This window comes from Grus americana, chromosome 1 (assembly GCF_028858705.1).
Source record: "Grus americana isolate bGruAme1 chromosome 1, bGruAme1.mat, whole genome shotgun sequence".
Lineage (NCBI taxonomy): Eukaryota > Metazoa > Chordata > Aves > Gruiformes > Gruidae > Grus > Grus americana.
In genome coordinates this window covers 87,561,819-87,581,000 of record NC_072852.1, presented here as the reverse complement: position 1 = coordinate 87,581,000, position 19,182 = coordinate 87,561,819, and the positions used below count along the sequence as shown (strand labels likewise).

The following is a 19,182-nucleotide window of genomic DNA, read 5'->3' as shown; positions in this document are numbered from 1 at the left end:
TTTTCAGTCTTGGGGTGGTTTTCATTCTTTACATCTACTTAACAGGAATTTGTACCCTGGCACATTATGAGGCTCCAACAGCTGCCACAATTTTATAGCAAGAGCCCAACTGTGCTCAATTTGCTGGGGAACCCCCATCCACCCTCGCTGCATGCATACCCCGAGCTCCAAGCCTCAAGCTCCACATGCTGCATGGGAGCCGCTGCTGGCAGCCTATTCTAGTGATGCACACGCTAGGTGCAAGGGAGGTTCTGGAAAAAAAGACGCCCTTCATGAAGGTGATTTCCAGGAGAAGAGGAAGTTTGCTCAGACACCTGTCCAAAAGCCTGTCTGTGTGTCACACAAGACAATATTGATGAAGACAAGTTGGAAAACATCTTTCCCAAGCCTGAGAACCTCTGCTGGCATGCTCCCACCGCCCATGGCTCAAAAACCTACTGGAAAGCACGTGCCGGTGTGATGTTTCCTGAACTGTCCAGTAGAGAAGCAACAGCAGAGTGTATCAGCTCCATGGTGAGACTTCCATGGCAAACTTGGCTGACGGACAGGGAACCGTCCCAGTGAAGAGCCTGATCCTTCACCCCCACTCTGCTCACAAACCTGGCAGAGCTCTGCCTGCCCAAAGCCCCAGCAGAGCATTTATTTGCTCTCCACAGAGGAGAGAGATGATAACAGGGGAAGGAAACCCTTCTTCCCCGTTCTGTTTCATGCTTCTCACCATGTCCTCCCTACCAGTGCATTCAGCAGGCAGTATCTGCTGCTGTTAAATTTAGGCTTATATTTACCACATGTACCAAGGGGTGCTGGGAATGGGCAGGAGGAAGGTAGGTTTTTGTTGTTGTTTTTCCAAGGAATCTGGATGTTTAAATTGGGGGGAAATTTAGCTGAAGACCTGAACATTTAGACTGATGTCTCACCAGGTGGTTTCCCAAAGACTGGATAAATCACCACAGCCTTGGGTGTGCTGGCTGAGGACCAGCAAATTCAGCCCGGGAGAAGGAACGATGAATACAGTGAATGAGGGATTCCCGGAGATGGAAACTTTCCACACTGCTAAATGTGTCACGTAGGTGACAGCTGCTGGAAAACGTGACACACCGGAAAATAAAAAAGCTGCAGCTCGGGACAGCCCTGACCTCATGCAGGACTGTCACAGCGGTGTCACCCACCAAAGACCGGCTGCAGACCTTCTGTGGCTTATTCTGCAGACAGCTTTCATTGCAACTCTTGCTTTTTAGCTTGTTTTCTTCCATCAGCTAGCAGCCTACGGGACGGGAAACTTTCTGCCAAGCCCGGAGAGGTGGCCCCACTATGTTGTACTAAAGAGTTAATTTCCCCGGCCGGGCCGCGTCCCTGGTGCCACCGCTGCCTCCCGCCTCCGCGGCGGTGACAGAGGCGGGGCGCTCCCGCCGCAGCCTCACCGCTCGGGACACCCCCACGCAGGTTCCAGCCTCCGCGCTGGGCGCAGGTCCGGCCCCGATTCCGGCCCGCCGGTGGGCCCGGCCCCGCCTGAGGGGGAGGGCCGGCGCGGCGGCGAACGGAAGGGAGTGGCTGCCATCATGTTGTGCGGGGGCATCTCGGCGGTCCGGCCCGCTACCGACGAGACACAGCAGATCGTGGATGAGGTGAGGGGACGGCGCCGGGCCCGTTGGCGGTCTGAGCCTGCCGGCTTGGGTCGGTAGCCGCCGGCTCTCCTTGCGGGCCTGCCCGCCGGGGGGGACGCATCCACGGGCGGTAGGCTTGAGGGCTCCGCTGGGGCCCCATGCAGGGGATGGCTGGGGCCCAGTTGTCTGCGGCCATCGCTCTACGCAGCGGAACGCGGAGACGGCTTTCCTCCTCCCTCGGTTTAAAAGCAGGAGGGCTGACAAACTGTGGAAATGCAGTGAGCCATCACTGGAGCCCTCCCTGTGCCTGCCTGGCCTGGCGTAGTTTCACTGACTCCAGGCAGAGCAGGTTGAGGATTTTAAGAGGCCATTTTAGAGGGATTTCGAGAGGAGCCGCAGGCAGCGTTGAGTGCTGCGGGACAGCCGCCGTGCTGCCAGCTCCCTTCCTGGCTCTGCAGGGGATGTGCTGCCTGCCAGCGCAGAGCCATCCGGCAGCCACTGTACCTCCCACCTCTAAAACATCCATTTTCTTGAGCTTGAGGAAGGAGCTCAGGAGGTTCTTGCAAAGTCTAAATCTTGTAGCCACTTTTTTTTTTGGGCGGGGGGGGGAATAAGTAGGAAAACCTCATAGCTGCTTCTGCTACTCCCCGAAGCAGAATTCAGCTCTAACAACGGCCAACCCCAACTCCCGTAACTTAAAGTACTGCCCATGTTACTGGAGCACATGCTTTTGCTGTGAAAATGCCAACGTACATCAAAGTTCTTTCAAAGCATGCCGTCCTGTTGCAGTCATGGGAACTCAAGTTCCTTCTGCTTTTTGGTTTTATCAGCTAAGGTGTGGCAAGCCAGTGGAGGAAGATGAAGGACAAGCTCCAGCTTCTCATGCTCTTTGTTATTGTCCGGATTTGTTCCCCAGGCTGCAGCAGTTTCTAAACACATACAGAGCACCCAAAGGCACTGAAATTAAAGTTTAGCTTGCAGAATCTAAAGATTTTGCGTTAAAGAAAAAAAAAAGAAGAGATGTGCATCTTCTAAGCACGAACCTGAGTTTGCAGTAATGAGTACATAACTGAGAATTGCTGAGAGTCACAATTATTGTTTTGACCTGAAAAGGCCTATTTGTGGTGTTAATGTGCGTATGCAATTAACACTGCACATGGACTGAAAACTAGATTTGTTTAAAATCTCAAATTTCCATTCTGTGGCAGTCTACAGTGGTTTGGTAGTCCAAATATAAGATGAAGAGTAAAATACAAAACTCATTTGGATTCAGGCATGAATGGAATTAACAAAAAATCTGGCATTTTCATTTAAATCACCTAAGCATTTCACAGTTTGTCCAGCTTGTTTTGACTGCCAGCTTAAATTATTTAATGAAATATATATAGGAAAACCCAAAACTGAAATATCCGTCATATGCAGTCATATCCATATCTGGATACAGACTATGAAGGAAAGTTTTCTTAAATAAAGGTAGCCTTCTCAAATTACTTTGTTTGCTTCAGATCAAATCTTTGTGGAGATTTATTACAGCCTGCCAGTTCGCTTGCCGTAAATATATTTCCTGTTCCTGCTTTTCCAGTTCTTGCCTCCATTGCATTGTTTCATAAGACTCATGGCGATGGCAGACCATCCATCAGTCAGATTTGTGCAAGGGCTGCTGCTCACCCAGAGCAAGAGACACAGCAGGACAGCTTCCCTCTAAGTGTCTCCAGCTTAGGGGTCCTGTAGGAACTGCCTCTCCACAGCAAGGATTTCCACCCAGGCCTGTTCAGCCCTTGGCTTCTCACTGGCAGCTGTGGCAAGGGTTAGTCAGGGTGATTTGGAACCACCTGCTTTTTAGTAATTGCTCTGGGAGTAAGCAAAGAGGCCGTGCAGAACAGAGAAGAGCCTTCAGGGCATGATAATTTTCAGCCCTGTGATTGAATCACAGATTGTTTGGGTGGGAAGGGGCTGCACCTCCTGCCAAGCACAGGGTCAGCAGCCTCGGGCTTCTCGGGGCTTTGTCCAGTCAGGTCTTGAAAACCTCTGAGGATGGAAACTGGAGTTTCTCTGGGCAGCCTTCTATACTGCCGGAGTGTCCTCAGGGGAAAAGTTTATCTTTATATCCAGTCTGAACCTCCAATTTCAATTTATGACTGTTGGGTCTCATTCTTCTGCCCCTCTGTAAAGACCCTGGCTTCTTGTAAGTATTGGAAAGCTTTCCTCAAAGCCTTCTCTTCTGCAGGCTGAACAAGCTCATTTTCTTCTTCCCCTCACAGTACGATTGCTCCAGTCATCTGACCTCATGGCGGCTCTCTGCTGAGCTCACTACAGTTTATTGACATCTTTCTTGTACTAGGGGCCCAAAACTGGACATGTTCCAAATGTGCTCTAAGAAGTGCCAAGTCAAGGGCAATAATTGCTTGCCTCTGTCTTCTGGCTACGCTGCTGCGGATGCAGCCCAGTGCGCTGTTACCTCCATTACCACCAGGCACAGTGCTGGCTCGTGATTAGTGCACTGTCCCCCAGGACCTCCAGATCCAGACCGAGATGATGAATGAGCAGGGTGGGCTGATATCGGGTCTTTCAGAGAGTGTTTCTCTCTGGGCTCTCCCTCTCCATAATTGCATCAGATGGCCTGTTTGTCACATGCTGTGGTGAGTCATTGCCATGATAACACCCTGACATGCTTGTGGCTGCATGCAGCTCTGAGCTGTCTGCAGTCATGGAGCCCAGTGTTCAGCTCTCCAGCAGAAACAAAAAATGTGCTGAGCCAGGGCGAGTTTGAGACCTAAGAAACCAACCTTGCATGTCGCCTGGGATCACTGAGGGAGCACAGGACAGGACAGGGTCAGTGGGATGCTCATGTCAGCCCCCTCCCCTGCTTCTTAAAATTTGTAACGGTAGCTCTGGTGATGGAAACTGAAGCCGCTTGCTCTGTCCTCGAACTCGGGGGATGGGGAGGAGGGAGGACTGAATCACTGCACTTTCAGGGGCTGTGCCCTTCCTTGCATCTTAGAATGCAAAGTTGTTCAGTGCACTTTGATTTTGACATACTGTTCGCAGCCTGGAAGAAGCACAGAGGTATGACCTCTAAGAGGAGATGTGCAGTATGGTCACGGCTCCTAGGGACAGGATGGTCGCTGATCAGCTGTCTTGGAAAGGCACCAGTTTGGTCCTGCACCTTCCCGGTGCTGGAGAGGTGGGAGAATATACCCCATTGCAGGAATTGTTTCTGTTCCTATTTCACCTAGAGCACCTAAGCAGTGGCAAACTGGCATTTGTTTTTCCCCATGGAAGCAGGTGGGATTCAGGCAGGAGAACAAAGGTATTCCCTTGAATTTAGGAAGAAGGGGAAATACACCAGATGATAGCTGGAAAGAGAAAATCTACTCACCGCTGGTACTGATCCACTGGGAGAGGAGGGAGGGCTATATAATGATGATGCAGTGCAGGAGGTAAGGCCTATGTAAGGCCTGGGTAGAACTGCACTTGCAGCAAGGATTCCCAAGACTAATTCATATTGCCCTTGTAAACAAAGCCTGAAATCTTCTGCTTTCCTGGCCAAGAATTTTACCGTATAGCCATGATGTTCCAGAGAGCCAATTGTGGGAGAGAAGAGCTGCAACTCGTATGAGTTCAGGCCTCCCTCTGGGGTATTGGGCAAGTTATTCTGACTTGAGCACCGGTTTTACACTCTGTAAACTGGGATGATAACTCAGGTGGCTTTATGGTTCAGTTATTTTTTTGGAAAATGTTTACAGTTTGAAACATCATAGATTCCACCAAACGTGCTGGAAGAACTGTCAAATAAATGTTGTAAAACCTCAGACGTGGGTAGTTTGCTTTCAAAGCTTGATTTTTGGATGTCTCTTTTGTGATGCTGGGTCTGTAATAACTTGTTCTAAATTTGAAAAGGGAGCTAATGCTGAAGACAGCCCTTTTTCTTGTTGTAAAAATGATGTATATTAAAAACTTTTCTTTAAAAAGACTGGTAGTCTTGTGCATGTAGATACTGAAGCACTTCACATTTGTTGTTAGATATACAAGACAGAAAGGGAAGCTGAGACATCAACAGAGGAAATCATTTGTCAAAATAAATCTTCTAGAATACCCACACAGTTCTCTGTTGGAGGCTGCAGACTTGGTGTCAGTCTGTGGTGACTGAATCACACCAGTGTCTTGGCTCTGCTGCCTGTCTAGATTTCTGGTCATTTCATACCTTGGAAAAGCAGGAACTCTGGGAATTCAGCAGCAGGGACCTGGAGGGTACTGAGGCAAACTGATAGTGTGGGCCTTAAGTCCTGAATACTTGAATCTTGTATCAGTATTAAATGACCTATTGCTTCCTTAAGGTGAAACCTCAGCTAGAAGAAAAAGAAGGGAAAACGTTTGATGTCTTCACTGCAGTGGAGTTCAAAACTCAGGTGGTTGCTGGAACAAATTACTTCATAAAGGTAAAAGACACTGGGCAGTGGGAGGGGGTTTTGGTTTTTTTTTTTTTTAATTAATATGTATAATATTTGGAATAGTGTTTTTTTCCTTTACTTACCTACAGGATGGTGCTTATGATTTGACCTTAATAAGAAAAAAAATCTGTACATTAAAAAAAAATAAATCCACAGTTATTTTGTAAAATTTGGTTTTGGGCATAATTACACATCTGTGATGTCGAGCACTAACGTCACAGTAAGTGAAGTCCAGATGTGTAAAGATACAGTGAAGTATTAAACCTGCTCTGACTCTGCCTGTAGTGATACCACACACAAAAATGAGCAACTGTGATCAAAGCATTTAAGCGCTTGTTGTGCTGGGTAAGATTAGAGCATTTTACATGTTATTTAATATATTAATCACTTCTCTGCAACTCTGATTGATCCCTACCTGTATGTTCCCTATCTCAGGCACAGGGAGGCTCAACAAGCATAGAAGGATTAGGTGGTATTTCCACAAAGTCATGACTTTAAAATGAGACCACACCTTCTGAGGTGATGGTTTTTCTTACCACCTCTCTGCTTCTCCATCTTCAAAACACACCCATCTACACCATCCCTCCTGCTGAAGGCATGGAACTCAACTGCTTTTCATGCTTTGCAGGTCCATGTTGGTAATGATGAGTTCATGCACCTGCGGGTGTTCAGAAGCCTTCCTCACGAGAATAAGTCGCTGAGTCTCCACAGTTACCAGAGCAGCAAGACTAAGCATGATGAACTTGCTTTTTTCTAGCAAGCTTATCTTGTGTGTTTTCCTAATGGTTTCTTAACGTGCATTTTCTTATAGGCTTGCAAAATGTTGATTCCTGTGCCAACAAATGAGAAAAGAAAGTGTCTTTTTTTAAACTTAATGCTGGAAAAATCAATTTCTTTTATGCCATTCCTTTCCTGTGCAGTATCTACATTTTAGCGTCACAGGGCTCTCCTTTCACCTACACTAATGGAAACCCAAGTAGCTGCACTGATTTCAGCACAACTTAACCAGAATACTGTGGCTGAGTCCTCTTTGTGGACTTCTTTGGTCTGGAAATTGAAAGGGGAGTGACACTAGCACTCAAGTATTTACAGCAAGGGGCAACAGGAAAACCAGAATTTTTTCTGTGCTGTTTTGCAATTGTGAATATATCTGTAGATTTAAATTGTACTATGTATTTTATTGGCAAAAATCTGAAGAGAGGCTTGAGCTGAAGCAATTTTGAAAGCGAGAGAAAGAGGAGGATTATAGTCTTTTGAAACAAGCATTCCCTTGGTAATCATGTTTATCGTATTGCAGCAGTAGAATATAATGTCCAGTAGAGGGTGTATGAGTTTTAAAAAAAAAAAAACAACAACTTGCTTATTTTCTCAGTCCTAAGGAAAAGTCCTGGAAAAGAACTTAAGCTGGACAAGCATTTCTGTATTAATAAATATTTCTCTTGAATTGAAATGGCATATTTGACTGGTGTTTCACTGTTCTCTTTACTGGTTTTCAGTACTGGTTATTATCTTGCTCAGTTGTTGGTGGGTTTTTTTTTTCATGAGTGTTTTTCATATTCCAGATAACCTTATGTTTAATCTATGCTTTAATTAGAAATACTTTAATCTGGTAAGGGACTTGAAAGGCAGGTATATCAGCATGCTATATATTAGCAGCAAACACTAAGGAAAATCTGGGCCCTCTGTGCTCAGTGGAGCAGGGGACCAGCTGACAGAGGACACAGAAAAGGTTGAGGCAACTCAATGCTGCCTTTGTGATTACGGGTGGGACTTTCCTTCAGGAATTCCAGGTCCCTAAGATGAGTGGGAAAGTCTGGAAAAAGGAAGAATTCCCTCAGCAGAGCTGGATCAGATCAGGAGAGCACTTAAACAAACTGGACTTGGACAGTGCCATGGTGCTTGAGGGGATGCACCCATGGGTGCTTAGGGCACTGGCCAATGTCATTGCCAGGCCACACTCAATACCCTTTGAAAGGTCATGTCCATCAGGGGAGGTTCCCAAGGACTGGAAAAAAGAAAATGTCACTCCTGTGTTCAGGGAGAATCTGGGGCACTACAGGCTCATCAGCCTCACCTCAGTCCCTGGAAAGGTGGTAGAGCAAACAATGCTGGAAGCCATTTCCAAACACACCAAGGACAAGAAGGTGAGTGAAAGTAGCCAGCATGGATTTACAAAGGGGAAATCATGCTTAATATGATTGATAGCCTGCTATGATAAACACCTTGGCAGAGAAGAGCTGTGGATGTCATTTACCTTCACTTTAGTGTAACATCTTCATTAATGACCTGGCCGACAGGACCGAGTGCACCCTCAGCAGGTTTGCAGATGACACGACACTGAGGAGCGGCTGATACACCGGATGGCTGTGCTGCTGTTCAGTGCTGACCCCTGTTCTGGGCTCCCCAGTACCAGGCAGACACGGATGCACCAGACAGAGTCCAGCAAAGGGCCATCAAGACAACCGAGTGGAGCATCTTACTTAAAAGGCGAGGCTGAGAAAGCTGGGCTTTTTCAGCCCTAGGACAAGGTGAAGTAACGAGCCAGGCTCTTCTCGGTAGTGTTCAGTGCAGTGAAAGGGCAAGAGGCAATAGCCATGAATAGAAACACATAAATTCCATGTACATTTGGGGGGGGGGGGGGGACGGACGGACACGGGACCCAAACCTACCACCACCTTTTTTTTCCCTTTAGCAATTGCAAGGGTGTTCAAACAGGGGACCAGGTTGCCCAGAGAGGTTGAGGAGGCTCCACTGATGGAGAGCACCAAAATGCTGACTGCACATGGTCCTTATCCACCTGTTTTAGTTGACCTTGCGTTGAGCACAGGGATTTGACTCGATGATCTCCAGCAGACCCTTATAACTACAACCAGTCTGTGATTTTGTGTGTGTGTGTCTATTTATACCTGCTCAGAAAAACCTGTAGCCAAGCTTGTAAATTTTGATGTTTGCCTTGTGTAATTAAGTTGAGACTTGGACAGGGTTTGCTGCCCTCTGAGCTGAGGGGGAACAGTCCACGTCTAGATGATGTTGCTGCATGTTCTTGGCCACAGACTGAAAAACTGACAAGCAGCTTTGAGAATGCTTTGCTGGAAATTATCTGTCCCTTGCTCACTCTCACACACTTTCTGAGTAGTGGCCAATAGTTTGTATTTAATGCACTTAAAAGCAAATCCAAGAAGCCACATGGTGAAGTACGTAGCCTGTTAACACCTGAAGTATACTCAGGAGACCCTAGTTTTGTCTTCATAGCATGCCTGACTGTTTTGGAAAGAGGAGCTGAAATAGGTGTGCTCTGTCTCACAGCTATAGAACGTCAGGTGGCAGAAACAGCCTTGAATAGTATCTTAGAGCCTGCTTGAGCTTTAGCCAGGCAGGAGACCTAGACATGACATGCAGTAGATGAAGAAACAGCTTTCAAAACTTTTTATTTTCCTGCATTTACTGACACAGGCAGAATCCACATGCACTTTGCAGAAGTGAGGCATCATTCCCCATCATCTCTCAGAAGTAGGTCAGGGGATCATCTCTGGTTTTGCCAGTCTGAAAAGCGACAAGGCTGGGACCTTGGTTTTCATGAGGAAGGCTCTGAAACACCTTTAAGTGGACATAGTCGGCAGGAGAAACTTGGACCTAGAAACCAAAACAGCAGGAAGGTGAGGATCATGGGTGAAGCAGGTTCAAACAAAAGGCTGCTTTTACATACTTGGAAGACTATCTTTGCTCAAGAGCTTAATTTTATGTGTATCTCCATTTTTACTTCAACAGCTCTTAACCCAAAGTGGACAGTAACAGCAGAAACTGTCTACACCTGTAGAAAACTGTAATAAAAGCCTTCAGAAAATGAGTAGGAGTGCTTGGGTGTGGAAGCACCAGAAGGCACAAGAGGAGAAAGGTTTTGATGGCATCCCATGTCAGTCAAGATCCCAGCACATCAGCTCACAGCTTCTTGGGACACTCAGGGTAGGAGACAAGAGACAGTGAGTAAATCTTAATGATTCAGGGGTGGGGCAAGATGCAGAGTAGTGTCAGGTACAGAGATAGATCCAAAACCAGCACATGGTCCTAAGAAGCAATGACAACCCAAAAGTTGGGATCCCTTGTCTGTGGAATTACTGCAAACACATCAGTGCCTGAACAGACACCTTGACATGTCTTGGTGCTTGTGGGGATGAGTGTGAGTGGCTGAACTATTTTAAAATAAATTCACCTTCCCCATGAGAAAAATCCTCACATAAAGACTTGCTATGACATTGTGCATAATTTCGTTCATACAGAGCCAAGCACAACAGGTGCTAAACTCTCGCTGTGTGAGTTATATAGTATTAAGGAAAAGTGTAATGCCTGAGGCCCGAAGAGGCCTTTACATGCTTTCTGGTGGCTGCAACGTGGCTCAATGTTAGTCTTGGTCTGGATTACATCGCCACTGTAAGTCTGCTAGTAAACTATTAGTGATGTGGAAAATTCAGAAGTATAAAAGAATGAATCCTGTGACAGAGCTCATTCCAGTTAATGCTAAAATTAGTGTGTGTTTCCTGTCACTTGCAAGACTGGGAAAGAAGAGGCAAATCATCTCTTTTCAGTGTTAAAATGGATTTCTTCCAAATTCGCTAACATGTCAATCTTCATTTCTGAGTAGTTTGGTCATGAGGCTTGGCATGGACAGCAGTCAAGTATTTTACATTGCCTAGATCAGCAATAAGAGGGCACTAAGGGAAGAAATGCAACTTGGCAGGACTTCTGGCTTTACTGCAGCCTTCCTCTAAATTGTTACTGTTCATTACTCAGCACTTTGGCCACAAAGTGAAGGCACATCTCACAGGAGCAAGGGAAGGCTAAACATCATTCATGTAAGTGAGACTCAGACTAGCCATATAATAGGTAATCTGATAGTACAATCCCCTGGTGCCCACAGAGCAGAAATAACAAGAGTTATTTTAAGGAAGGACCTGGGAAAGAAGGTGTGGCAGTGTCTCTCCTTCCTAGGATCAACTAAATATAAGAAGCTTGGAGCAAATGCTTATAATGTTTCTCTGAAGAATTACTATCCCCCAAACCCTACTTGCCAATTTCTTTAATAAAAAGATGCATGTTTTAGAAGTTTTTAGATTCCTGTTCTACAGTAGTGCTAAACAGGGGAATTTTATAAGCATCTGGAGACAGTCAACTTTATTGTCACATCAGATCTTTTCCACCACATTTGCTTCTCTTTCTTGCTATGTCACTATGCAAGTCACCTATATTGTTTAACTACTAAGCACTTCCTATAATATATACAAACCTTAATAAAGTAGTTTATCCCAGCAACCACCTGAGTCTTATATACTATGGCTTCAAAGATGCCATATGTCCTGTTTTCCTTGCTTTCAAATTGTGGCTTCACCTGTAAAAAGAAAGGGAAAAATGGTTGGCAGGTTCATATTTAGGCTTTTCTTTCTTATCTACCACTCCAATTTTCATCCTTTCAAACACACACTCTTAATGAAATAAACCCAGAACTCCCAAAATAATTCAGTTTACACCAAGACCTCCAGTCCTCTTTCCTAGCATTCCCTCCAGCATTCTTTAAAATCCTGTTAGAATTAGACTTCCTAGTTGATTTCCCCTTGCCTCAAAAGCTGTCAAGCTAAACTGTCTCCAGCTCAGTATAGAGAAATTGCTATCTGCTGCCTTTTTCTTTACCAAAGGAGCTAGGTACCGAGCCATGCCTCCTAGCAGGGTACATCCCATGTCAACCACACTGTTATGCAGCGGTGCAAGACAGCCCCCCTCGCCTGGAAGTGCTGCGCCCATGCCAGTCGGCCTGGGAGGCTGCCGACCCCTGTTGTGTTTCACAGCCTCAGAGCTGCACTCCATCTCTTTAACGTTTTTCTTTAAAGACCTGCAATAAACCAACAGGGTGATTTGAGAGTATCAAGACAACCACCTGATGAAGTAGTTCCTGAAAGTTACTCTTGTGCTGGTGGAAGCCCTGCAGCTAAACCTGTAATTTAAACTAAACACGTCCCTGAACATCTAGAACCATGTAAAATACAAACAAATGTAATAGTTACAATGGTCCAGGACTAAACTACGTACTTCCATCTCCCAAACTGGAAGTATTACCTTTAGATTGTGAGCCAGAAATCAATCCCAGACCTGCATAAACATCATTAGTCCTTTACTATGTAGCAGCTGCAGATAGCTTAGTTCCAGAAGAAACAATGCTCTGTGCTGATAGCATTTATGCTCACAGCTCAGGTAGATGTGTTTATGCACAGTACCCAGTTTAAGCCCTGTAGATCTTAAAATATGCACATTTCAGACATCTACAGCCTTTTCACATACATATTTAAAAAAAAGAAAGAAAAAAAAAAAGAGGCGTAGCAGTTTTTCCTGAAACACACAAAGTGTAGGGCAAGTTTTAAGTTCACCAGCAATCACCGCAGTAATGTCCTCTCAGAGATGAAATATTTGTGTAACTACTAGGCTGAAAGGGCAGGGGAGTAGTGGGGGAGATAGCTGTGAACAGCAGTGGAAGTCTGACAAGGTGTTTGAGGCATCATGATTTATGTACCAGTGTAATAGTGTTTTACTATGGTTGTTTGCATCCGATGACACAAATTCCCTACAGAAAGGCAACTGCAGCGAATGTAACCCGAAAACTTTTTTCTGTCATCTAGAAAGCATAAACAATCTTTTGCAGGCTGGGTAACAGCCTCTCCTCTGCACATGACACCCATGCCGGAGGCCTGACAGAGGGCAGAGGCATTCCAAAAGTCGGGCAGAGGAGCACAGTGTCACTCAGCAGCCTGCTTAGGCAGCCCCCGGGAGGGGCCGGCAGCATGTCAGCACTTCTCACCACCTGCCTGTTTCACGGAAATGCACAGAATTAATTGGCTTTCCCAGCACATTCATCTACAGCCACCACTCCCATGGCATTCCTTCCTTGCAGACAGGTCCCAAAAAGCACCCTAGTAACATCCAGATGATCTGGATTTCAGACAGTCAGCAATTATCCAATTCATCACATTCAGGCTCCTCATAATCTCTTACTCTGCTCTTCTTCTGAGTAGCTTCCATGAGGTTTCTATTCCCGGGAACCGACAGCTATACTTTCAACTTGGGAGCTGCTAACTCTAGCAAACCAGGGAAACTTCAATTTCCAACTCCTCCCAGCTGGCTGGGTCTGAGGCTCCTAGGATGCTCCTAAGTGGCATCTTTTGGTACATATTACTCCCCTCTCAGAACAAAACAAATCCAGTTCTCTCCAGTTTTACCACCTCTCCCAACCTCTGACCACTATGTCCCCTATTTGTTATTTACGGACAGAGCTTTCAGTAAAATCCAGCAGGCAGACAGCTCCTTAATCCTCAGATAGAAAAATATAACATTCCTAAGCTCTTACCTAACAGCTCCTTAAACCCAAACCTTTTGTCAGTTTTAGGCAACAGCTTTGAAACAAGACTGAATGAATAACATTCCCCAGCTCACTAAGGATTAGACTACAGACAAGGCATAGGTGTAAGTAAATATGTCCCAAGAGCAGACAGACCTTTAGCATCCCAAGGTCTGCAGATGCTCTTCACAACTTCGCTCAAATCATATGAATTGCTTCTCTGTTTAGCAGACCACAGAATTGCATCATGAAAGGGTGACATTGCTATCTGGCTGGAAGCACAGCAGGATAGCCCCAACATAAGATTCGTCTCTGTAAGAATATTTCCTTTGAGACCTATACCAAAACCTCTGCGAGGGGGGGAAGGACCAGGAAGAGTTCTCTCTCCTGCTTTCAACACAAGGCAGAAATTTCACCTTGCAGAAAACAAAGAGCAAAGAATAATCTGTTTTGATTTTCCTGAAGTTACTGAGTACAGAAGAACACCAAAATCAAGATCAGTCCTCTCCAGGAATCAAACAGAAAATCTGTACATCCGCATCTCAGATTCTGTATTTGTCCTGTACTTTGTGAGCATTAGCACAGCCTGAAAAGAGCATTCACATTTTTAAGTGTGTGTTTGCTCACTGACAGTTAAGCACTGTGGTTTCATCTCTGATACACGTTACAATAGGGTAGGATCTTTTGATCACGCAGCCTAGCACTAAAAACATAGCTTGGTACCTGGCATGCTACGCTGTCCTAGCAATGTTCAAAGGAGGCCCTTTGAAAGGTATTTCAGACTTATTAGTCAAATTTCACAGCCCCCAACTGGCAGAAGACATTGCCCTTCCTGTCTGACACATATGGAAACAAGAATTGCAAATACACAAAGGTGCCACAAGTCCTTGCCTAGGGTCTCCCCTCCATAGGTAAAAGGGAATTTCTGATCTCTGCAAATGCTGCTCCTTCAACCACTTGTGCCAGCACAGGAGGAAGTGATACTGCTCCCGAGTAATTCAATCTGTCCCCAGGACAGTTTTAGATAATTTACTGCAGAACAGAAAGAGAAAAGGTTTATCTCTGCTGTTATCACATACTCCAGCCCTCCCCCATGTATGCATGCCCAACTCTGGCAACCCCAGTTGTGACTGACCAACAAAGCCCTACAATGGAAGAAGGCTCAGAGGAGCTGGGCAAGGGCCATGTGCCCACAAAACTCAGAAAATAACTCAGGGTGTGACTTACCACAGCTTTTGCAAATAAGTTAACTTTATCTCAACACAAAGGGGATGAGAGGGTGTTTGTTTTAGACAAACAGCTATGTCAGTTGAGTGGACCAACGGGTGGCATAACTCCCTGAGTTCATTAAAAGAATGTGAACACCTCCCCGAGTTAGCCAAACCAGCGGGGAGGGGGGTGTGTGTGTGAATATGTGGCTCTGCCCAACACAGAGTATAAAAGCTAAACAATGAACAAAAGAATTTCAAAGAGAACAACAATGGGCTTGAGCTGGCTTCAACCCATGTACTACTTCCCCAGGCAACTGAGGATGCCTGGTGTCGTGACAGTGAGCATATTATAGAAACCAGTAGCGGAGATCCCATTGGTATTGTGATTGAACTGTATATTGCAATTGCTGTATTTTGCTAAGAGTAACTTACATCTGTATTGTGTTACTAGTATATTTGTATCACTGCTAAATCAGAAACTTCATGTAACATCAAATATCTTCAAATACCTAAATTTGATATTAAACATTATACCCTCCATGTGTGGAATATCTAAAAGAACCTAGTCAGAGTACTGGACTCTGACGTCAGCCTACGCAGCCTATTTACAGATCTTTCTTGGTGGCTCTGCCCCTCCGCATGCACAGCCCAGCTCTCCTTACTCTGATTTCATCATTGCCTGCAAGCTCACAGGACATGCAGAATGGTGCCAGTGCAAACTCTGTCCTCTGCGGCACAGCAAAGGAGGGAACTCGGAGCCCCGCACACACATAGGTGTGTGCAGCAGTATTGGCCAACATGTTCAGCCCCGCTACTTCCTATTTTTGTTTCCTCAAGGAGGGTGTGACAACTGTTTTGTGCAGTCGCCAAAAGGGGAAGAGCTCATCTTTCAGAGCTGGGAGGGCGAAGGGGGCTGGGAGGGTGGGTGGGAACATGAGATGAGGCACCAAAGGAGCTTTCCCATGCCCATGGTTTTCCCCTCCCACTCCTCAGGATGCACTTTATACTCTTCCAAGAGTGGCTGCACTGCAGGGCATTAAAGGATCTGCGGAGGTGTTGTTCACACAGCTGCTTCCAGGACAGGACCACTGCCTGTAACCAGCCACCATGGCAACCAGACTGGCTCTGCCTGCTTTGTGCCAAGCCCACCTTGCCCCACTGGCTCACCAGCAGCCCCTGCATCGCAGCTGTGACTCTAGAAAACACTAGGTGCCAGCAGAGAACATGCCATTTATTCATAGCCTTGCCCTGTATATACCCTTTTCTAGCACATACTACCATATGATTTGTCCTATCCATGTCCTTCAGTGAGGAATTAATTCTACCAGGTACAATCTTCTCCCTTCAAATACACCACCTTTAATTTCAAACAAGCAACCTCAGTGCTGGGATAGCAGAGTTGGTCTTTGAATGACATGCAAACATTAACAGAAGGTAGCCAGTACTATGCCTGGCTACAGACAAGGATTAGACAGGTAAGTGCTTTGTCTCAGTCCTACCAGTTCACTGCCTATGCAGAATGCTGAGAAAATACTGGAAGTCAAGGAGATTCCTATTTTCAGCACTAGCTTCTTCAGTTTAAACACTGGTTCAGAATCACCACCTGGTCTCCCAGTCTTTGCACAAGCTTCAAGACTCAGCCTTTTGCACACAGAGACTCTTTAGAGAGGTTGCAACTCACCTTGTTAACAATATGCTGGACTTCTGGGGTAGCAGGCTTGGTCTCAGATAAGCCCCCAGGCATCATAGCAGCAGGTAACTTCTCTGAAATGATGGGTGGTTCTGAAGAGGGAAGTTCAGCGCAGTCTGAGCAGAGTCACCAGGCATCTCATATATATACACATACATGTGTCATGGAATCATATGACTTGTAACATATGGAGCCTACCATTACCAAACTGGAGAAAGAGACAAATGGGGAAAATGGGAAAAAAGCAGTGTAAAGCACTGATAATATTAATAGTAAATATAAAAAGCACTTTAAAATCTTAAGTGAGTATAGCCTCCACACCAGTAAGAAAAGCAAACAACAGCCTCCAGCCACCCACATCTTAAAAGAGTTGGTTTGGGCTGAAACTAGAACCTCTTGCCTCTCCACCCATGTGCAGATGACTAGTCTGTGCACTTAGGAAATGGATCGAAGTCACACCCAATATTTCCCAACACCATTCAAGATCAGAAGAAAGCACGCAGTAATTTCCTTAGTGCAGGTCCCGTTCAACTTGAAATTGTACTGTCTAAATATCCTTCCAAGTGGGGAACAGAAGCAGATTGCATTTTACTTTCAGTGACTTTACTTCCCTCTGCCTGACCAGAAAGGTGTCAGGGTAAACACCAGAACCAGAATGGGAAAAAATTAAATCCTAGGTTCAGGTAAGTACTGCAAATAAGTTATTTCTGCTTCTTTCCTATCAAACCTATAGTTGCATTCTGGCAATCATAGTAACAACTGAATATGCCATACCATTTACATTTTTATTGCAACTCTCATGCCAATTTCCTGGAAGACAAAGTACAATCCCTCTCACTACAGTAGTTGTGTGTGCACAATTTCAAGATACTTATATTTCACACACTGCTGAAATATGTAACATGCAGAATATACAGTCAGAAGTATTCATTCTGTAGTTACAGTCACAGACACATGACAGTCATGTTCATGACCATATACGAATGCAGAAAGCTCAAAACACGTGCAACCTACTGAGAAAAGGCTAGCAACTGTTAGCAGCCCTACCTGGTAAGGGAGAACTAACACTTCAAGACCACAGAAAAACTATTCCCCTTCAGTATTCCTGCCATCCCCCTCTCCAGCAACTGGGAGGAATGTTGTTCCAGAGCTAAGTAGTAGCAACAGACCAGACAATTTTTAGTCCTTAGGGGTGCATACATGAGAGGGGTTGAAATGAGAATATGTGCCGCACGCGGGCCATGAGCATTTCTGCTGGAATTAGCATTAGGGAATTTGCTACAAGCAAGCCTGTTCATGGCCACAGCAATGGTGACTGTGTAGCACAGACCTGTCAGTGTCCTAACCAGCCCACTGACACTCCTCACTGATTACAAGTGATGCAACAGACTGTAAACAAGTACTTCGTATCTAACTTCAAGGCCTGTTCTTGGTACAAAGGACCTGAGATTGAGAAACTGGGGCTGGAAGGGCCCTAAACTCAACAGCATATGGATCAAGGTAAAAGCAGCTTACTGATAAGGATGTTACAAAATTTCCCAAACTTGGGCAGCAGTGTTATGGGAGTGGATGATTTGTGGAAAAAACAGTTGCCCCGAGACAACATGTTTCTGAACAAAGAGAAAAATGTTTCCAGTTCTTGGGAATAAAGGGAATGGGAAGTGTTAAAGCTAAAAGTCTGCCATTTTCTCCAAATTCACCACTCCACTTGAGAAGTTTCTCACAGCCCAATCTGTGGGGTTCATGACAATTCAAGCTGATGAGCTCAATCTCCTTTTTTTGCACAGCACCCTGCTGATTCACTCAAATGGTGATCATCTTCCACCATGTTACTACCATGCATCTTATTCACAGAGCAGGACAGATGAGCTAACTTAACTGGAAGAGCCAGCTCACCTTACTGAGGCCAGAAGCCACAGAATGCATCCAACAATCATGCAGCACCAGTGCTAAACCAGGATATTTTATAAGCTTCTGCACTCATCAGGATGCATATCTCACTAACTCCCCTGGAAAGGGATGTTGATAAGATTCCCAAGGCAGCACTACCTCTCTGGAGAACTCTTGATTCTGATTAGTAAGAAATACACTGAGCACAAAGACTAAGAGGGTTAATTTATAATCTTGCAAATACTCTAGGTGTGAAACTGATGACATTAAAGTTGCATGGAAATCATTCATTGGACTGGACTCCATATTTCTGGGTTTTCTGGTTTTCTTACTTCAAAGCATAAGAACTTCCCCCCCTGAATGCACAGAGTTTTACAGAAGGGAAGGGAAATCAACGCTAATTGTCAGCAAGCTGATGCTGAAGTTTACACAGGCCAATGAGTCTGTTTTCTTTCCATGGGAATGATATTTCCAAGATTGGCATGCAGTACTCATCCTGCACACATAGTTCATGAAGTCACTTTGAAATGCTGCTGTTTCACAGACCTACTATCAATGATGATCAGTGGCAACAGACTATCCTAGGCAACCCTCATCTACACCCCTCTCTATTAAGCTTTGGATGTAATGAAATAGCATTTGGAACATTGCCTTGAAAAGACCAGCTGTCCCCATTCCATTTCTTGCCCAACATCTACAAGCTAGTGAGTGTCTCCACTTCAGTACTGGAGATGAGTTTGATATTACATGCCATTCCAGCCTACACTCACCATTCACACAGCTGGCAATTTTTCTTCATGTAACTGTACTGCTGTTAACATGGAGAATCTGTGCTAGGAGAACAGCACTAGGAGTCTTTATGGTTTTAAAGGTGAGTAACATCTTGCACTATGTACTATTCCAGTAATGAAGAAACAAATCTTTAAAGCTTGCAGGCCACTCCTCTCTGGTCTTGTAC

General features: G+C 45.3%; 2 protein-coding genes across 2 annotated transcripts; one reads left to right on the top strand and one right to left on the bottom strand.

Annotated features, from left to right (window-relative positions):
* The first annotated feature begins 1,409 nt into the window (after nucleotides 1-1,409).
* LOC129203905 (cystatin-B-like) lies at nucleotides 1,410-7,510 on the top strand. The gene is made up of 3 exons (XM_054818857.1): nucleotides 1,410-1,625; nucleotides 5,942-6,043; nucleotides 6,684-7,510. Exons 1-3 carry the CDS (start codon nucleotides 1,560-1,562, stop codon nucleotides 6,810-6,812), a joined length of 297 nt encoding a protein of 98 aa, XP_054674832.1. The 5' UTR covers nucleotides 1,410-1,559; the 3' UTR covers nucleotides 6,813-7,510.
* A 1,805-nt stretch (nucleotides 7,511-9,315) lies between these two features.
* Nucleotides 9,316-16,456, bottom strand: LOC129203900 (cystatin-A-like). The gene is made up of 3 exons (XM_054818845.1): nucleotides 16,326-16,456; nucleotides 11,337-11,438; nucleotides 9,316-9,688 (listed from the first exon to the last, which is right to left on the bottom strand). Exons 1-3 carry the CDS (start codon nucleotides 16,389-16,391, stop codon nucleotides 9,560-9,562), a joined length of 297 nt encoding a protein of 98 aa, XP_054674820.1. The 5' UTR covers nucleotides 16,392-16,456; the 3' UTR covers nucleotides 9,316-9,559.
* Nucleotides 16,457-19,182: the final 2,726 nt, after the last annotated feature.